General features: G+C 36.9%; 1 protein-coding gene across 2 annotated transcripts in view; it reads right to left on the reverse strand.

The window, feature by feature from the left end:
• Positions 1-20,919, reverse strand: part of Mtbp (MDM2 binding protein) — a 66,545-nt gene that overhangs the window by 26,534 nt on the left and 19,092 nt on the right. For both annotated transcript variants that reach the window (XM_060389408.1, XM_021650063.2), the window contains 4 exons: positions 18,276-18,393; positions 9,516-9,689; positions 7,088-7,195; positions 73-234 (listed from right to left, as the gene is read on the reverse strand). In XM_060389408.1, the coding sequence (XP_060245391.1) occupies positions 73-234; positions 7,088-7,195; positions 9,516-9,689; positions 18,276-18,393 (562 nt within the window). The remainder of the gene's footprint in view (positions 1-72; positions 235-7,087; positions 7,196-9,515; positions 9,690-18,275; positions 18,394-20,919) is intronic.

The raw sequence follows: 20,919 nt of genomic DNA on the forward strand, positions 1-20,919 counted from the left end.
TATTCTCCCAAAGACACCAAAGACACACACACACTCCACCACCACCAAAACTTAAATTAACAGAAATCTTACCATTTGCCATGCCAGCGGCTTTCATTTTGTCTGTTTGTGTTAAAACTGCTTTGGGGGTGAGAGCATCAAAGTGATCTAAAAAGCGCCCCCTCGTGAGCACCAACAGGCTTTTGAGTTCATCAGGAGAAATTGTTTCAGGCTGGTTTGCAATTTTTCTTCTTTCTGCAGGACAACAGGCACAGTTAACCATGTGACATTTTCTGGGCACCTGCTGTAGTAGCTCCTGTGTCTACTATTTTTATTAAATATATTTTTGAATGTAAGACAAGTATCTACATTCCTATGTAGCCACATTTTCATTTTGATCTTATTTATAGGTAAAAGCAAAATTTTAAGTTATTATGTGAAATGAGGAAAAAGAGAGTAATTGGTTAACACTACGAGTTGATGGACAATAAAACCAAACATATAAGTCTTCAGAAATACAGAGCATTAAAATGGTCAAAGAGCTGGCCACTGAGTCCATACCAGAGACAGCCCCTGCTCCCTTTACTAGAGAACCCACATGGAGACTGAGCTGCCTATAGGCTACATCTGAGCAGGGGGTCTAGGTCCTCTCCATTAATGGTCCTTGGTTGGAGTATCGGTCTCCACAGGGGCCCCTGGACCCAGATTTGTTGGCTCTGTTGGTCTCTTTGTGGTGCTTCTGTCCCCTCTAGGTCTTTCTATCTCCCCCTTCTTCCATAAGATTCTTTACCTCTTCCTGGGGGGCAGCCTTGCCAGACCATAGAGGAAGACAATGCAAGACTGTCCTGATGAGACCTGATAGACTACAATCAGATGGAAGGGGAGAAAGCCCTCCCCTATCAGTGGACTAAGGGAGGGGCATAGGGAGAAAGATGGATGGAGAGTGGGACTGCGAAGAAGATGAGGGAGAGGGCTACATCCAGGATACAAAGTGAATAAATTATAATAAATTATTAATTAATTAATTTTAAAAATTATAAAAATTTAAAATTTTATAAATTAAAAAAAATAGTCTTACATTCATGTTTACATGATGGCTGTTCTTAACTGTCAACTTGACTATATCTGGAATTAACTAAAATCCAAAAATGGAGGAGACCCCAAATGAGGGATTTTTTTTTTTTTCTTAATGTGAAGTAGGAAGATCCATTTCTAATCTGGATCTTGAGGTGGGAAGAGATACACCTTTAATTTGGGCCACACCTTCTGCTGGAAGCCTATATGAAGACATGGAAGCTTCTGCTTTTTGCCTGCTTGCTCTCACCTCGCTATCAAATCCACCCCTTCAGTGGCCTTAGCACTCACTTCCTTAGAATTCCAGCATCTACTGAAGACCAAATGAGATGACCAGCCTTGTGGACTAAGCAATTACTGGATTCTTGCATTTCCCATTCACAGCCAGTCAGTGTTGGATTAGCTGGGCCACAGCCTATAAGTCATTCTAATAAAGCCCCTTTCTCTATATTTAGAGAGATTCATCTTTTAAGTTCTGTTACTCTAGAGAACCCTGACTAATACAGTATATAAAATTAACACTCATAGAACTTTCTATTAAATGTAAGATCATAGACATTCCTGTTTCTTCCTTCTCTGACCTTAAAGTCAGGGCAAAACTTTAAAATAGTAACAAGAAAAGAACTAATGCAGTGACATTTCTGAACAATCTGCGGAAGACAGAAATAAGTGGTAAACTGAGTCAGCAGAACAAAGAAGGGATCACTTTAGGTATGTGCAGAGAACAAGGAGTATGGGTAAAGTTAGTGAGGTACCAGCCTCAAAGCCAACTAGACACAGGGTTAGTCAGAGCTCAAGCTCTGCTCATCACTCTTGTCCAGCCTCAGAGACAGCCATCACTTGCTTCCATTTTAGTTTTGTCTTAATCATTGCAAACTGTGGAACTTCAGGTATGTAGAAAGGTTACGGTAAAGATGGGATTAAATGTAAGTTAAATAAAAGTCCTATAGTTCTAAAAAGGATTCCAAGCCCTGCCATCAAAATACCAGTGGCTACAATGCCCCACGGAAAGGATTAGGGTCAGAGTGATATATTCAGCTTTGTGACATTGTGACAAGGATTGTCACCTATAAAATTTGTTGAGTCCATCTGGGCCATGTTCACAGATTTCCCTGGCCACATGTAACCAGTGGGCCACAAGGGGATTCTAAGAATCCCCACGGAGAGAAGAGTCCTGGATGCTGATGCTAGGATGGGGTTAGAGGCAGGCTCAAATCAAAGTACCAAATCCTCCGCCTCCCACACCCCAGTGACTTTTGCCAGTTATTACATTACAAACTGGAAAGAAAAGCTGCAGTTGAAAACAGGATGGACAGAAAACAATCACAAGCCTTGAAAAGGGCTGAGGAGATAGGACTCTGCATTTCCTATGCTACCATTACCATTGCCCATGTAAGAACTTCCAGGAAGACTTCCAGTTCTTCCTTGCTCCAGTCACTCACTGAGCTGGATATGACCAACAGACTTTGACTAACCCTTCCTCTGTCACATTCAACAGAGCCAGCCAATCTCCAGGATATCCTCTCTGCAATATTGCCAGGGACCTTCCCCTGTAGGGTTGGTCTGTAGCTGGCTAGTTCTGGCAGTTATCCAAGAGCTAACTTTAAGACCTGGTACAGTGTGAGAAATCTAGCTGAGCCATGATTAAAACATCACAGCATTTTCACTTATAATTTATCCACACCTTTCTTTAGGTTGTTCTTAAATTGGCTGCAACTTTGGAAGAAGAAGTGTTGCTATGTTCTTTCAAGCTAGAAAACAACAAGAGAGAACCAAGCCAGGGTAACAAAGAAAGGCAAAACAAACAAACAAACAAACAAACAAAAAAGGATTCAAACGAAACCCAAGAACATTGTAAAGAAAACAAGAGAAATAAGTAATATTTTGCTAAAATAAAAATGATACTAGAATAAGTACAGGCTGCATTGATGAAGGAAAAATTATAGAAAAAAACAAAACAAAAAACTCCTTGCCAGGTGTGAGGTGTGGTAGCATACACCTGCAATCTTAGCATACTGGATTTTTAGTGGGACTAAAAATAAAGAGCTGAAGGTCATTCTCAGCTACATACCTATTTCACCACTAGACTACATGAGAGCGTGTCTCAAAAATCAATCAATCAATCAATCAATAAGACTCCCATACTTAAGTAGGTGAGAACTCATATGTTTAAAACCCCATAAAGGGTCTGTAAAATGAAACAGAATACGTGCTGTAAAGATAGAAAAGACAACATGGTAAAAGAAAAGAAAAGGAAATGTTTTGTCCTGGAACATCAATGTATAACTATTAGAGGTCTAGGATGAAGAGAGGTGGGGAGAGAATCTCATTTGCATCTTTCATAGGAAGGCCAGCCACATATAGTTTTTTGCTTTAGAAGGACTACCAGCTCATTGTATAGAAAGGAAATACACCGAGGCTTGATTTCCTCACTAAGAAGATCTCATTGAAGCAGAGTGTCACAACTCTGACTTTATTGTTAATATTTTTGGCCACAGATCTAAGGCTAGTTGAGGATGTTCTATTAAAATGGCTTATCACGTATATAGCTAGGTAAATTAGGCATGGGAATGGTGGTAAGGGATACACACTGTAATTCAGAAGAAAGCTTCTGGAGACATAACCTCCAGGGAAAGGCTTAAAGCAATCAACAAAACATCACCGCAGCAGACAGGAATGGGGTAAGACTTCTAGGAGCAGGGCAGGCAGACAGCACTGTGTTGTAATACAGCCCACAGCTCAGCAGAAAACTTATCTACGCTGTTACAATGTTAGCCAATCCATGCCTTCACTATGCAGTGACCAGAAGTCAAGATGACTTAGAGATACCAATTCTTTATCTGCCACAGTTAGATGTTAAGAAAGTCCCTGAAAATGAATATATATAATCTCACAGTATTCAAAAACTACAAGAAAAGCCTCACTGGAGGGCTAAGGAGAGCCACCTGTGGACACAGAGGTAGAAAGATAAGGAGAGGTCGGAAAGTCACTACTATTTTTTATTTGAAGTTTTCTACTGTCATCTGAATTTTCAGACTGTATCTATGTTTTACTTTAATATAAACATTTCTTTTAAATACACTTCTAGACCAATCACATTCTCTTCTACAATAGATGTTATCCCGTAAACTAGTAAGAATTCAATAGCCATTTACTGAGAACTTACTTAAGCCTCCGAGGTACTATCCTATGGCCCATGCTCAGAGGATTCATGAATATCACATTACTCTAGTTGTAGCAGGTACATTAACAGGGCAAGGCAGTTGGTGAGAAGACAGCAACCATCTTCCCCTTTAGAACATCAGCTTTATGACTCAGGCCCTGGAACACCTACCTCACTGATGTGGGTATTCTATGGGCCTTGCAGATTTAGCCCAAGGTGAGAAACAGAAGTTTTCTGTGGCCAAAAATATTAACAGTACAATCAGAGTTGTGACACTGCTTCTATAATCTCCTCTCAGAAAGGAAATCGGAAGTCTTGGTGTATTTCCTTTCTGTACAATCAGCTGGCAGGCCTTCTAAGCAAAAGACTGGGAATGGCTTGCTTTCCCATGAAAGATATACAATGAGAAGGTGCTTCAAGAGTCAGTCCCTCATTTTCTTAGCTAGAACTACACTAGAGTCTCAGAGCAGGCCTCGACTTATGAAGACAGCCAATTACACGAGTTTGGAAAGCTGGATAAGAAAGTACATTGACCTTAATAACTGAGAATGAGGGAGGAGGTGTAGATGAAGTTTAACAATGATGAACTACATATTTAACGTAAGTTTAAAAAAAAACCCTCTATACAAATAAGCTTGCATATAAGCAAGAGATAAGCACTCAAGAGAAAACTTAAAACTTTGAAATGGGTCAGCAAAGGAGAGTTATATTCTTTATTAAATAGCTAGCAGTAAGGAAAACTCATTACCGAGAAGTAAGAAATAGCTAAAAGCCATCAGCTGAATGTGAATCAGGATTTTAGTAGGTTCTATGAATTTTTAAAAGCTATGAAGACACTGGTGTACTGAGTGCAGTACTGGAGACAACGCTGCTTTTATTACATTTGTTTTACATTACACTGAAGACTCTAGTTTAAAAACTTGTCGGCATTCTAAAACTTTTTTCTGATATAAGATTGTTAGCTCTCTTTCCAAGTATAAAAGTTACAAATTACAAAAATTAGGAATATTAAATTACAAAGTTATATTTTACATATCATTAATACAACAGATCAGTTTTTTAAATAAAGTTAAACTCATTTAGAAAGTTAAACTCTAAAAAGCTTTATTTGATATTCATGTTATTTAAAAAGATAGTATGTCTCAGAATGATAGTAGCATCATTAATTAGTGTATTTTTACAGAAACTCTCCGGTTCTTTATAATTGGAAATTGGTCAGGAAAATATGGTAAGAACTGGACTGTTAATTCCTCGATTTACTGGCATTTTAAGGACATCTTTTTGAAATTTTGTTTTATGCAAAGTTTTTTATCAAATGATTGGCTTTTAAAAGATCTTTTGACTAGATTCGTTAGTTTTCACAACATAAAACTGTGTTTAACACATTTCTCTTCAGACCTCACATATGGGAAAATCACTAAAGAACATACTCAGACATACATGCACTGGAAACTCTTTGCCATCGCTTTCCTTTGCCTCTTGAAATACAAAATTGACGCACTTTTGCTACCAATGTTTTAATTCAGTATTGTCTTCGAAGAGATGAAATTTGTTCAGCCAGGATTGTAATCATAAGCAGATTCACTGGGTCATTAATCTGAGCCAAGATTTAATGCTTCAGATTCCCAGTTGTACATTTATATGTTATATGCACATGTGCATGTGTGAAGGCCAAGGTATATTCCTCCATCGTTCTCTACCTTCTTTTTTTTAAACATGTAACTATTTTGTGTTTTGGGTGGGGTACACGTATAAGTCAGAGGATGTAGGTGTGAGTTCATTCCTTCTAGTGTTGGATCCCAGGGACAGAACAAAGGTTATCATGCAGCAAGCACCTCTACCCGCTAGGCCATTCCCCTGCCTACTCTCCACGTTATTTTTCGAGATAGGGTCTCTTACTGAATCTGCAGCTCATCAACTGGCTGGCTAGCTGGTCAATAAGCTCCAGGGCCAGCTCCCCTCAAATGCTCCAGGTGCACTCCACCACACTCAACTTCAACATGGAGGCTGAGGATCTGATGCACTTCCATGTGCCATCTTCTACTGAAACTGATCTTCCTTTTTAACAATACTTTCTTTGAACAAACATCACAAATTATTGCACAATTACCTTGGCTTTATACAGGTGAAAAAAAAAAAACAACTTTGTAGTTCTTACATGAATATTTTTATAAATACTCAATTCTAAAATTATTTTGTACTGAATAAATGGAATATTGAATTTAATTTAAGGACTTTTTTAGCAATTATATATCAGGGATTTAAAGCATATTGACATTAGGCAACAATGTATGCTTAATATTTATAAAAATTCAGACTGATAATCAATTTAATATTACTGATGAAAGACAAATACCTAATCTCTTTTTAAAAAGCATTACAACTCCCAGCTAAGGAAACCCATGATGCCAACTACAATATGTGACCTGTGCTGGGTCATCATTATTGTGAGAGTGAAAATGAAGAACCAGTGTGCAGGTTAACACATGAATGTCACCTTATTTTAGTTCCAGTCTTCACCTTCCTGCTGCCAAAACTACATAGGGACCACCCATTAAGTAGAATAACAAACTTCTATGTCTTTTCTAATATACACTTCAAAGTATTCATTTTTTTACTATGAAATTTCCCTGGTCAGTATATTTTAAAAATACTTAACAATGATTTACTGACAATCAAGACATTCTGAATCCAGTAATGATAACTGCAGACCTCATCTACCCTAGACACGTATTACACACACAGCTCTGGTCATCTGTGGATCACACCTACATGACAGCACACATAGGAGCCAGCGTGTAATCACAGGAGGCTCACATGAAACTGCCCGACATTCTTACAGTAGAATCAGATACCCAAATTTTTACTTACTCAGACATTCTTTCAACACCAAAGCTTGAGCACTGCCTAACTGTTTCTCCCTCTGTAAAATCTGCTCCTCAGAAAAACTTGGGAGTGATGAGAAGTCAAAAGGAAAGCCTGAGAAATAAGAAAAAGTCAAAATTAATGAAATTCTATCTATGCTAATAATTAAAATTCAGTTCCTAGGAAATGTGTTAGGACATGACTAGAAAAAAGACAATAATTCACCTCCCTTGATCTTACATATTTCAAAGTAACAATTAAACATGGGAAAATGAGCATAGTAAATTGTTCTGTATTTTAATCTTTGATCTGATTCTTAATTCCTTGGAGTAATATGGGCACCAGAGTAGGCTTTGCTACATGGTGTTCTCTTCTACCTACTTGGAAAACAAGGACAGAACACAGTTTCTGATTTCTAAATACAAGTTCTCCCAGGACCCACTACAAACCACATACCCATCTGTGGTCCTCAGTTCAGTTCTTTATGTAATGAATATAGGATAAAACTATGATTTGGCTGATCCAGTCTTATCCTCTTTTCTGCTTGTGTGTAGTTATCAGATAACTAGAATATGCTGGAAATGCATTATTAGGGCTCGAAAAGGGAAGCTTGGGGTCTGTTCCCATCTCACCTTCAATGGAAGGCTACTCAAAACTTTGTCTAGGGGGTCATGTGACCCCTGAAGCATGTAACCCAAAGAAAGATGCCTTCTGGTGTCCTCAACTGTGTTCTAAGTAGGCCACAATTAGTCAAGATTATATACATAATACATACCACACAGCTTATTAAGTATTGAGAGACTGGCTTAGAATGTATCCTGGGCTGTTTATGTCCCTCTGCTCCCTGTCTATGAATAATAAGCCTACTGACCTAGCTAAAATTATATATATATATAATTATATATGTATGTGTGCATGTATCTATATATACATACCCATTTATTTAAGCCCCATGAGAACTTATGTATATGTAAACATACGCATACATGCATGTACATATATATGTGACTATATATGTATGTGTATATGGATATGGATATATATGTGTACATATATATATATATATATATATGAATGAATGAATGAGTTCTATTCATGAGACTTAAATAAATGAGTAGCCAGTACATGATGGATTTAAACTAGAGCTCAGGGTGCAATGGTCATTAGTATTTGCATTCCCTGGATGGTGGCACAGTAATGATCTTTACTATTCTCCATGCTGTAGGAGTTTTTGCTTGGCATTGTTTGTTAGTGAAAACATTTCACAATCTAAACAATAAGATGTGGTAAGAATGGAATGACTTCTAGGGTAGGTCATGGGAAGATGTGGAACCTCTTGGGAACAAGAGTTCCATGAGAAGTCAGCAGTTATATATAGAAGCCAGAGTGCCCTGGGACTGGCCATTATGAGACAATTCGAGCTGGACCTGAGGAAAGCCAACATGGAAGGCAAATCAGATCCATGTATCCCAGTGATCTGAGCCCAGATACCATGCATGGGTAGAGAAGCTATCATGGACAGCAGACTCTGTTTTCAAATACTGAAAGTCTGCTAGTGTGCCTATAACCACATGTGAGAATTCAAAATCCAGTTGAATTACTTGACATAGCAGACCATGACAGATAATAATATGATTTTTTTTTTTTTTTTTTTGCTAAATTTGAGGTAGTTTGTCAGACAGCCAAAAATAACTTGGAGAGTAAAACGAAAGAGGAAAACAGTTTAAAAAAAAAAAAAAAGAAGCTTGAAAGAATGCAAATGTAAATTAAAAATCGTTTTGAGTTCTTAAGGCAGTAAATATTAACAACTTAGTATCTGAAATTGACAGCTAATACCTAATCTTTATTCTGTATATTGTAGAGAATTAAATCTCTTCATTTTAAATTATAAAAATGTTATATTTAAAATCCCAGCATGGAGTAAGGCGAATGGATGCTAAGTTCTACCCCTAACCAAGAAGCTATTTACAATTAATACCTACTAGGAAAAGAAAAACCAGTTTTCTGTGGTGGCAAGTCACTGGGTATATCAACCACACTCCAGGCCAGGCCCCATGTCAGGGAAAGTTTGCCAACACAAAAGGGAATCCATGTTTTTTTTTTTTGTGTGTGTGTGTGTGCTTTTGTTTGTTTTGTATTTTGCCTTGTTGATTTTTATTTATTAGTTTTAATTTTCTACTTTTGGTTTGAGGCAGGAAGAGAATGATTATGGAAGTTGGGTGGGTAGGGAGGTTGAGAGGATCTGGAAGAGGAAAAAGAATATGACCAAAATATATGTATGTGTGTGTATATATATGTATCTTTTTAAGTAAAAAGTAAACTAATAGCAGAAATAGAGTTTCATTATTATTCCTTCCACTTAAAACCATGTATTAAATTACTTACAATATGAGTAAGTGTAGAAACAGGTCTCTTCTAGCTAATTATTACTTACTCAATTTGGCTTCTTCTGTCCTTGTTTTCATCTTTCCATGCATGAAGCTGAGTGCAAATGAGCCATTGATCTGGTTGGCCGAGTGAAGCAAAGTGGCTTTGCATTTTCTCTTGCCGTTGCCTTGCAATAGGAGATAATAGTTGGAATACTCTCCCTTCACATCAACATCTGGAACTAGAAAACAAAGATCTAGATGAGAATAAAGAAATGCTATTCATCACACGGCAACTGTTTGAACCCTCAGAGAAAATGACCGGCCATTTCCATGGTATTCTATGACAAAACAAGGTGTTACTCAATGCATTTGCAACCAGCTGGTTGACCATTTGGTTGAGAAGGTGTTGAAGTAGAAAGTCATAAAAGCAATAAAAAGTATGAACTTTTCAGTCTTAATCACCATATACTTATTCTTTTGCCCTGGCTCACTGTAGAACTTATACAGACATGTCCATAATTTCCACATTTGTGTGTGTGTGTCTGTGTGTGTGTGTGACATGCATGTCTGTGGGGTATATGTATTTATATGGTGTGTGTATATGTGTGTGCGCATGTGTGTACATGCAAATGTGTGGTGGTAACGGTCCACATGTGGTGTCTTCCTCAAATACGCTCCACACTATTTCTGAGAGTATCTCACTGCAACCAGAGCTCATTAATCAGCTAAGGTGGCTGGCCAGTTACCTCAAGAGATCTGCCTGTCTCTGTATACCCTCCATTTCTTCAAAGAGAAATAAACTGACAAGCACACAGCACTCAACTGGTGAAAGGAAAAGTGAATAGAAAAATAATCTTTTACAGGCTCTGTTTCTCTGAATTCAATCAACTATAGAGAAAAAACTACTGGGGGAAAATACATATATATTTAAATGTGTACAGACTTCTTTTTTATTTATATACCAACTGCATTATACCAGATATTAGACATAATCTAGCAATGCCTTAAAGTAGACAAGACAAAAATTCATTCTCTAACGAGAGTGAAACAAGGTGTCTGTGCCTGGGCAATAAAAGACGACAGAGCTGGAGTTCAGAAAAGATGACCACTGATCAGTGACAGTCAAAGATGCTTCAATGCTGAACATGAAGTGCCTGAACAGTACTTTCCCTGCACCATTTCCAGAATTTTGGAAGCAAGATGCCAAAACTAAACTTTTCTTTTTTTAAATGTGTATGGATGTTTTTTTTTTGTTTTTTTTGCAATTAGATTATAAGAAAGACCTCATTACATTCATAAACAGTTCTTCTAAAAATAAACTTACCTTCAGGTAATTAGAAAACACAAGGTTCTACATAAGACAGAGTGCTCTTAATTCATGGGTCCTCTTAGAATGACAGTTTATGCTTCATGTGCCTCTCCAATACTTTCTGTGTCTGCATTAGCTTGTAACTTTGCTAGCCCTGTAAACACTGAATCTAACTTTTTTTCCAAAGAAGAACAATGACTTTAAAGAACTCCCCAACTGCAGTCACTTAAAACACGCTGTCTCAGATTTTTGGCAGGTGTTAATTGAAGAATTATTTAATAACTTTCATGAAAACTCTGCAGAAAATACCAGACTTATAATTAGCAATTATTCAATTCTGATTACTCCTCCTAAAGAAGTGAGGGGAATAGATTATAAAAAACAATCTCTATTTCCTAATTCTGCATTTGCGCAATCAATCAGTGAGGCAATATTTGGCTTGCATGCCATGACTGGAAAGCATTTTAGCTATATGGGACAGATAAAATGGGAAAGAGAGAAACTACCAGCTGTCAATTAGTTGCATCAAAGTTTACAAACTAACATAAGTCATAGTGAAGGTATATACGATAGTTAAAAATTCATTACCGAAAAGTTACTATTTTTACAGTGCCAGAGCTCAAATCTAGGCCGAGTAGATGCTAGGTAAACACTGTAATAAAAAGCTCCACTCTCAGACAAAGTTCTACTGTAATGAAAAAAAAGCCACCATCTTGTATCAACAAGTTTCTTAATGGGTTTTAAAACTTTCTAACACTCATATTTTGTTCACAGTTCAACAATACAAAAATAAAATTAAATTGACATAAAGGAAATATTTCATATAAATATAAGGGAAAATAAAAATATCCGAGACAACTGGGGAGAAGTATACTGACATACTGAAAATTATTTTATATATAATCCTTAAGAAAAGAAAAATAAAAATAGTTAATAAGCGTACCAAAAATAAACATCAACATGCAGTCTAGACTTCAATTTAGACATCTTAAGAAGCTATACCCTTTATGATAATAACTATTGTTTAATTATAAACTCAACTTTGAAATAATTCATACAGCCAGGTAGGAGGTCACAAATACATGCTCAAGATCACTTGTGTGCACAGCGCATGCACACACGCTCACAGACATACACAGAAAAACCAACAATCTACTAACTTTACATTCCCCAAAAATCTTCCAAACATATACAGCCAAGATATGGATCGACTGATCACCTTACCCACCTGACTTAAGCTTTGAACAAGTGAGCATACAATTTAGCTATAAATAAGAGTGTGCAACAAAATCTCTGCAGCTCAGTTCTAGAAAGAATCTTAACTGATAGCCGTATTTACAACTGTATGTAGCCTCCTACTGTGGAGACTACAAAACAAAGACTTAAAATTCTATCATAGCATTCAAATGAATAACATCAGGTTCATAACCTAAATACATTTTCTTCCATTACGACACCTAAAACATACAATTTGAAAGTAACAAGGAATAGAAAATCTAGTCAGAGGTCATCCCAGGCCTCTGATTGTGAACGACTTCCTTATTGTTGTACTGCACAGGAAGCATGCTAGCCTCTGCAAAACAGCAAAAGGACACTGCAGAGCTTACAAAGTGTTTATCCTCACTGCCAGTGACACTCAAGTTTGGGACCTATTACTCAGGTAGTGTTATCTTTCTCCAGATAAAGGTAGAAGTCCCAAAACTCAGCTTCTGCATTCTTACTCTGGTGCAGAGCACCTAAGTGACTCTCTTCAGTAACTGAGACTCTCCAGCTGGGGCTGAAGCATGCAACATGAGGAAATGCACGTCCATCACCCCAGGTGCTTTTATAGGAGTGATGGCCTGTCCGCTGACACAGCATTGTTCTTGGGTGTGGCCTGGCTCTGCTTCTTCATTTGATGACTTTTGTAACCTTTAGCTGGTGCTAGGAGTCACTGAACTACAGACAACAAAGCTCTGTGCTTACTTCTAAGAGAGCTTCAGAGAGCCTCACAAACAGCCTTCTGAGTATGGCAAACACAGCCCGTGCCTGTAATCCCAGCACTGTGGGTCTCATTCCCTTCTCTCCCATTCACCACCCCTGCCCTGCTAATCTCTTCATAAGATTGATGTCTAATCTGTTTTATGTCCCTCTGGGTTTGGCCAGAGCCATGTGCATGACCTCGGGATTCTAAGAGTTCCCTGGAACTGAAGGAAGTGGCTCCCATCTCCAAGAGCCCATCAGCGGCCAAAGTTCACCAGCAAGGGGTAGGGTTCAGTACCCTCACCTCCCCACCCACGGCTGAATGGTCAGCCTTGCCTTGAGCAAGCCAAGCGCAAGTAGCTACAACTGTTTGTGACCACACAGGTTACACTGTGTCTATAGGGCTCCTCTTTGTCTGTCTTCCAGCTCCAACATTGTTTTTTTGACTCTTCTTCCATTTTCCCCTGAGCCACAGAGAAGGTAGTAAATGACTCATTTAGGTCTAAGCCTTTATCTATCATTCTCTTGGGAAACAGTGAGTCCTGCTTTAAGCACTGATCCTTGAAAACAGATGCCTCTATGACTAATACTGAAAGTAAACATTGTCTATGCATATATTGCTGACAAATCTTATTCCCGTTTCTCCTTGGTAGATAGCTAGGGATGAAATTTTTGGGTTGTATGATTAAGTATAAATTTAACCTCAAAATGTTATCCATAAGTGGTTGCTCTATTATGCATCTCTCTCCCCACCAAAAAGTGTGAGATTAGTTACATCCTCAACATGTGATAAGCACAGTTTCAATTACAACCATTCTGTAGTGAGTGTCCTATAACATCACGTTCTGGTTGTCATTTGAACGTCTCAAAAGACAAATGACGCTGAGCAGCCTCTCACGAGCTTTCTTAGCCACTCATACATCTTCAGTGGTGACAAGTTATTCAAGACTTAACCACTTGCCAACTGGGCTGTCTTACTGAGTTGTAAGGATCTGTCCTGCCTCAAACATGATTGGAGCTGCTTTCTCTTCAAACACTGTTCATTTGTTAATTGTCTTAAACATTTTCTCAAAAAGTACAGGTTTTAAATTTTGGTAGATTCTAACTTACAGATTTATCTTTCCATTTTAGGCAATGTGGTTTTTGGGGATCTGTTAGCTCATACAAATTGTACAGTGTTAGTTCTTAAATTTGGATGTGTGATCCATTTTAAGACAGGTTTTTACAAAAAGTCATTGTTTAGGAACTCAGATAGTATAAGGTCTTTATTTCCTTATATGTTTATTTGTTTGTTTATTTATTTGTCATATGTGTGCAGGTGTATGGAAGCCCAAGGTTAAAATCATGTATCTTCCTTGATTATTGAGACAGGCTCTTGTTGAGCCTGGAGCTTGCCACACACACATACACTGATATACACAAAGATAAATACTTACAAATACAGCTTTATAAAAACAAACAAAAAAAAAAACTCTTTCCCAATTTCCTTAACCTTTAAGACACCTAGGAATATGTTTATTTCCAAGTGCTTCAGGGATTCCTCAGATTTTGGTTACTGATTCCTAACTTAGTTCTACTGTGAGTTAAGAATATTCTAGTCAATAGTTCTACATTTAAATTTATTATGACATATTAATGACATAGCATGTATCATAACCTGTCCTGAAGAACGTCCCTGACTGAAAGCATACCTTGTTTCTGCCACTCAAACATAGTTTTAAGAGTGCTTTGTTTCTCAAGCTAGAAAAGATTTGTAGGTCAATTATGTATATGGTGTCATTTTAGACTTATCCATTTAAGCCCACTATTCTGAAACGTGTTTATCATGCTACTTAAATGTTCAGAAGGAATATGTGTCACCATTATAGACACATCATCATTCCACACTAGTCTAGTACCCTTAAAATGCTACCAGGTTTTTCTGTAAAAGATGTGTGTTTTGTTTTGTTTTTTTTTTTTTTAATGCAAAGGGTTTACTAATTTTTTCCTTTCAAAAGAATTCTAGGCTTGCAAAAATGAAACAAAACAAATTTAGAATTATAAAACTTATCAAACACCTGAAATTCTAAAATAATCAGACACTATTATTTTGCTACCTAAGAATAAACGACTTCCATAACTGTCAAGTACAAATACAAAAGACCAAGTTGTAGAATCCCCTTTCAGCAGAATCTCTACAGAGTGTAAGAAACAGCCTTTAGATGCATTCAGATTAGGGACTTCCACCCTGAGATGCTAGACAAGTTTCATGATTTCTAGGTATCCAATTTTTTTTCATTTCCAACAAAAACATTCTTAAAAATCCCTTTCCAAAACTGTCCTAAAATTAAAGAAAATAAATGCAACATACATGGCATTCAATGGTTCTTCAACAGTGACAGGTAGTGATTTTTATCTCGTTCCCATGACTTAAAATGATGATCACTCAATTTTTTAACAATATTTTATAACATCTCTTTACAAAAAGCTGGGCACTTTTCATTACACATCTGGTCTCTGTAAATTGTATATGAAGAAATCTCTTTCCATAAGGTTGATAATTGTATTAGTTCATACAATTCTTTCTCCATAGCATGGTTCTTCACTGCGTTGCTTACTATCTTTTAAAAGCATTGTGTGCTACTAGACTTTAAAGCATGTTTCAAACTGAAAACACTCTAGTTCACACCACAAAGATCTGCTGCTACTGAAAGGTTTTTCATCTTTAAGAGCAACTGTAGTCGTAGTTCAAATAAAAACACGCATGAGCTTTATAAGGATAGAAACCTGAGGAGCAGATAACAACTGAGACACATATTTTGGCTCATGAATAAGTCCAGGTTCATTTTGTTGAGACAGCAGTCATTACTATCTGGAAAGACATACCTCACTTATAATCTAACAAATAGTTCTAAGTACCTGTAGGTATCATCCAGAGACAAATTTGTAATATTTAACAGTAGTAAGTAGCAAGGAGAAATGTTGCTGCTGCAAAGATGGGTATACCAGAAAACTCTGCTGGCAATTAAAGATGCAATGGCAAAACTGATGCTGAATGAGAAAACAACTTAGAAATAAGGCCTGAATACATTAAGAGCCTTAGCTGTGTGACAATTTGGGTTTAAGAACTAAGGGTCTATCTCTACTACAATGTAAGCTTCAAGATACTGTTTAATGTGGGCCAAGCATGAAAAACAGTCCTAGTAAACCATCAGTACTCAATTAAAATGTGTCAAAAACATGAATAGTGCATATGCAAACATATACTAAACATGTATAAATGATGAATACACATATGAAAGGTTTTTTTTTAACTACAAATGATATGTAATTATTACACACCTTGCTCTTTTCATGTAGTGTCTTCAGGATTGTTCCTAGTCAACTGTTACTAAATACAAAGTTATAACAGCACTTGCAATTACTTCTCAACATGAAAACACTATAAAGTGTGTATATATACATATATATTTTGTATGTATGTATATATATATATATATAAAGTATATATAGTGTATGAAGGTACACTGTAAAGTGTATCTTCAGCAGTAATCCTTACATTACTGTACTGCATCTAGTGGACAGTATCCATGCCATATTCAGATAAATGAACCAAAGAATGCTTAACTGGATGGCCGAATGAATGAATGAATGAATGAATTAAAATGACTGACAAAGTCTCAAAGAAATACAATCAGGAAATTGTTTTAGGAAACAGGATAAGCCTTAATTCGGAGACTTGGAAAACGATGAAGAAGCGCAGTGATGGTTTGAGGATGAGCTGAGAGTTAACACAGGCTTGTGAGGGAAGCTTCTGTCAGTGATGGAGTGCATGGGAAAGAAGTGTTCTGGATCTGAAAGTCACGGACACTAACCAATAGTTGCCTTCTCTCTCTCTTAAAAACAAGTAACATATATCCCCTTCAGGAAGGGTCATAGGTAGGAAAGACCTTAATCAACTACTCTATTTGATTTCATTTTCCTTAGATTAAACGCTTGGTTCCTGCAAGGAGCAAGTTTAATGAGTGCTAATGACCTGGACTAATCAGTAATCACCAATCTTCAAACCGCGCTGTATAATCCCCGCATTATTATTATTCTGAAGCCTCTACTCGTCATCAGTACGTTCAAGAGCTAGTGATTCTAAAACATGGACTCAAACTACAGGGTATTTTCTTGGTTACAATAAAAATCATGGAGGGGGGGATACTGAGTAAATTCTCAATCTGTAAACAATCTTAGAATTAGAGCTGTCAACTCTGAAGCTACCTGAAATTGTACAAAGTTACAAGAAAAAAAAAGCAATGATGAGCTACCCAGGAGACACTCAGTTTATTTAAGAGATGCAAATGTTCAACATATATTACTAGACAAAATGGTGAGGAGCAGTTTCCTGTGACTTCAGGCAGTAGGAGAAACACTGGCTACACTTCTGCTCTGTAAATCTACTTCTGATTTTGTTAAGGCACCTTAAAAAACACCAGCTATATCCATTCCCCATGAACAGCCAAGACAGGGTAAACCTGCACTTATGTTCCAGCATTGTACAACAGGCTTCACAGACATCTGGAACTGTGGGGGTCTCTGTAAATACCACAGACAGCAGAGTGTAGATCTGAGTGAGGCAAGAGGGAGTCTGGTTCAACACAGCTCAGTAGCTGCTGTTGGTTTGTACTTCTAGAATCTGACACTGGACAGTTAGCTTTAGACATATTTAAGCACAGTAAAATTTGGAAAAAAACAATTTTCCTGGTGATGACTAACTCGGTCCTGTGCGCACAATAAAGCTTAAGACATGATTACATTGAAACCCTCTCTAAAGTAAATGTGATCCCTTTCATAAAGATGGGTTCTATAAACTGACAGCATGTGACATCTATAGGGTGTGGGGGAAGAGCTGGCGTGGTCTCAGTCATACAGATAGTGCAAAGGTCACCAGGCTGTTAACCATCTCTGCTCCCAGGCTTTTGGGTGGAAAACAGATTATTTTCTCTTCCTTTAAAAACACAACCCTGTGTGTTTAACACCACTGGTTTCCCTAGTATTCACCTGTGAGCACAAGGACCTCTGTGCCCACTATGCTGAAAATCCTAGATCATTAGAGGTTTAATTAGAGGGTACTTGTTCCCGAAGTTTCAGAACAAGTAACTGGCAGAGCAAGAACTCAGTCAAGGTTCTGTCATTTAACTGCGAAGTTCTCTAAGCACCAACGTCCTTATCTGTAACACGAAGGTAAACCAATGTATTATACCGAACATATCTACAATGCTGTGTGGCATACCAGCTAAATAATTAAGTTCCAGTATCTTCAGACAATTATAGACACAGGCTCATATAATAAATGAAGCATTTTATTTTCACCTATTGTGTTCTTTGGATGTGTCTAAGAACCCAATAGTCAATATAAGTAGCTACATAAATAACCCAAGTTCTGCCTTTCAAATACTGCCCTTTTAATGGACATGGTTAGAGGTATGAGACAGTATTTTCCAATAAAGGCTACTTCCACTTAAAATCTGGTAATGCATTATCTATATTATAGACCAACAAAACAACTGAAAGATTTATTACTTACCACTAATTGTCTTAGGCTTTTTAGCTATGTATTCCTTCCACTTTCTTGAAGCCAGTTGGTTAGGAGGTGGAATAAGTACATGACTAACAGTACATGGCAATACAAAAAGAGCACCAACCTGAAGAAGAACACAGTACATTTTTATTATTTGTACACTGAAATTCACTGTTGACAAATGTCATGTGAAATTCGGATTTCACACATGCAGCAATTATTGAGTAATATTCTCTCAAGCACTTCACTGAAAAGACTAAAGAAAAAGACCTCCCCTACCCCATTCCTCTACCTAAAAAACAAACCAACCAAACCAAAACAAAACAAACAAACAAACAAAACAAAGAGAAAAGAAACAGATAAGCAAAATACCAAAGACAGATCCAAAACTATAGTCTCCTCTTTTCTACTAAGGTGATTATCTCTGAAAACTTTGTCAGTGTCGACTGACAACTTGACAAGATCTACATATGGAAGAGCCAAGCCTCCCAGCACACCTGTGAGAACCTATTTAGGTTAGGCTAACTTTTAGAAATGCCTGTGACGAATTATCTTAACTAGGTTAAATGGAGCAGGAAGACCTTCCTTAAAAGTGGGCATCACCATTACTGGGTTTGAGTCCAGGGCTGCATTCTGCTAATGGAAGAGGGCAGTCTGAGCAAGAGCAATTATTATTTTCTGCTTCCTTACTCCAGATGATATGACCTGGTGCTATAAACTCATGATGCCTCACCTACGCCCTCACGATGGACCATGATGGACCCTTGAACTGTGAGTCAAAATAAACCCTTTCTCCCTTAAGGTGTGTTTGTCAGGTATTTATCACAGCAATAGGAAAAGTAGTAACTTAGACATTTTGTTACATATATTTTCTGTACATTTAGGTTGTTGGATGATATCCTTGTACATCTAAAAAACAATGAAGAACTAGCTGAAAGATCTAGTATCAAAAATGTGTGGTGCCATAACTTTAAAAATTATAGCTCTATTGATTATGTGTGTGGCTTCAAAATTATATCTAAGGACAAGAAAGAAATTTCATTCCTAGAAATAATAGATTTAATGCTAGTAGGGAAAATGCCAAAAGAAAATTAGGCCCTCCCCCCCCCAAAAAAAACACACAGCAGCTTCTGATTTATGAGCAAATTCAACTTCATATTTGTATTCTCAAGGCTAAGCGTACAGATGTTTGTTAAATATTTGCTCAAAAGAATCACTATGATGTAGTTATCCAAATTTTCATTTTGATTAAAGACTAAATAAAACAAATTACAACTTTAGAAGTTATATCACCTATTTTATAAATACAGTTACATCAATCAGCACATTCCAATAAAGAACATTTATTTTAGAAAACTCTGGAGAAATTTAGACAAAGCATTAGTCAAATATCTTAAAGCTAATGAAAATCTGTTTTTAATTGCCTTATGTAAATGGATTAGTTACATGAATAAGTGACACTGAATTAGTTCTGTTGCTATTTATTATTTTTACTTATGCATTCTTAATTGAAGATATAAAATTAGGGAAAGAATAAGTATTTGTCTTCATTATTGTAGGAAAAACTTTTTAAAAGTTAGGTGTATTTTAAACAGTCAAATTCTAGCAGTCATAAGTAAAGCTATTCAGCAATAGAAAATAATCATTAAATATAAACGACAAATTCTCTAAATACAGAAACTCAGTCCTTTCATAAAGAAGACATCATTGTCCAAAATGGAGATCATGGAAGAAGAAGCCAACTCAGCTGTGAGGTGAAAATGTCATGTCAGATAAGCTCTTTCTTAGAGTTGTCTGGATGCTGAATGCAGTTACACATAAAACTTATACACTGATTCATGACCCACTACCATGGTCCCATTTCTGAGACAGCCTAATTGTGATTAAATATTTGCTAAAAAAAATAAAATAAAACAGATAAAAACAAATATTTCTAATTCTCCCAAGTTTTAATTTCCTATAAAATGTGTCAGCTGCTTACACTGAATCTTAATAGACAGAGATCCTGGACACTTATTCTCAGCCACGCACTAAGTCTCTGACAACCTCTTGAGACTTTGGGATAATCCCAATAGGCTGCCTTTGTGTCTCCACAGGTAAAAGCTAGCAGCTAAGTTCTAACCTCACTCTCAAACTGTGATCCAGTCACTCTCCAAGTCCTCTCTAACAAGCAGTCACTAATGAAATCAGACTTAAAACGTTACCAATTCTCCTTAAAAGCAGTGTTTCCTAACCATGGAGTAGTGCTATCAGACTCCTTAATATCCTCATGTAGTGCATGAAAATAGGCTTTGCTGCAAATGTTTGTGCACACTTTGGTGCTAATCAAAGAGAAAGACAGTGAGATGAGGGATAATAAAGACTTTCCCTAATGATTGTATAGATTAATAGAACTTAAGCACAAAGGTCTTGCCTACCTGCTGTCTCCAACATCTGAACAAGCATCTGACACACATTCAGACCAATTTTTTTAGATAAACAACAACAGCAACAAAACAAACAAGGGTCCAAAAACAACAAAGTTTAAGAACACACATTATGAAAACGTCACAGTGAAATCCATTTCTTATATACTAAACAAAAGCTTTTTAGTAAAATTAAAAACAAGGTGCACAGATAGCAAGAACTTCAAGATATATAGGAGGGCTTC

The sequence above is a fragment of the Meriones unguiculatus genome, chromosome 8 (genome assembly GCF_030254825.1).
Source record: "Meriones unguiculatus strain TT.TT164.6M chromosome 8, Bangor_MerUng_6.1, whole genome shotgun sequence".
Taxonomy (NCBI): domain Eukaryota; kingdom Metazoa; phylum Chordata; class Mammalia; order Rodentia; family Muridae; genus Meriones; species Meriones unguiculatus.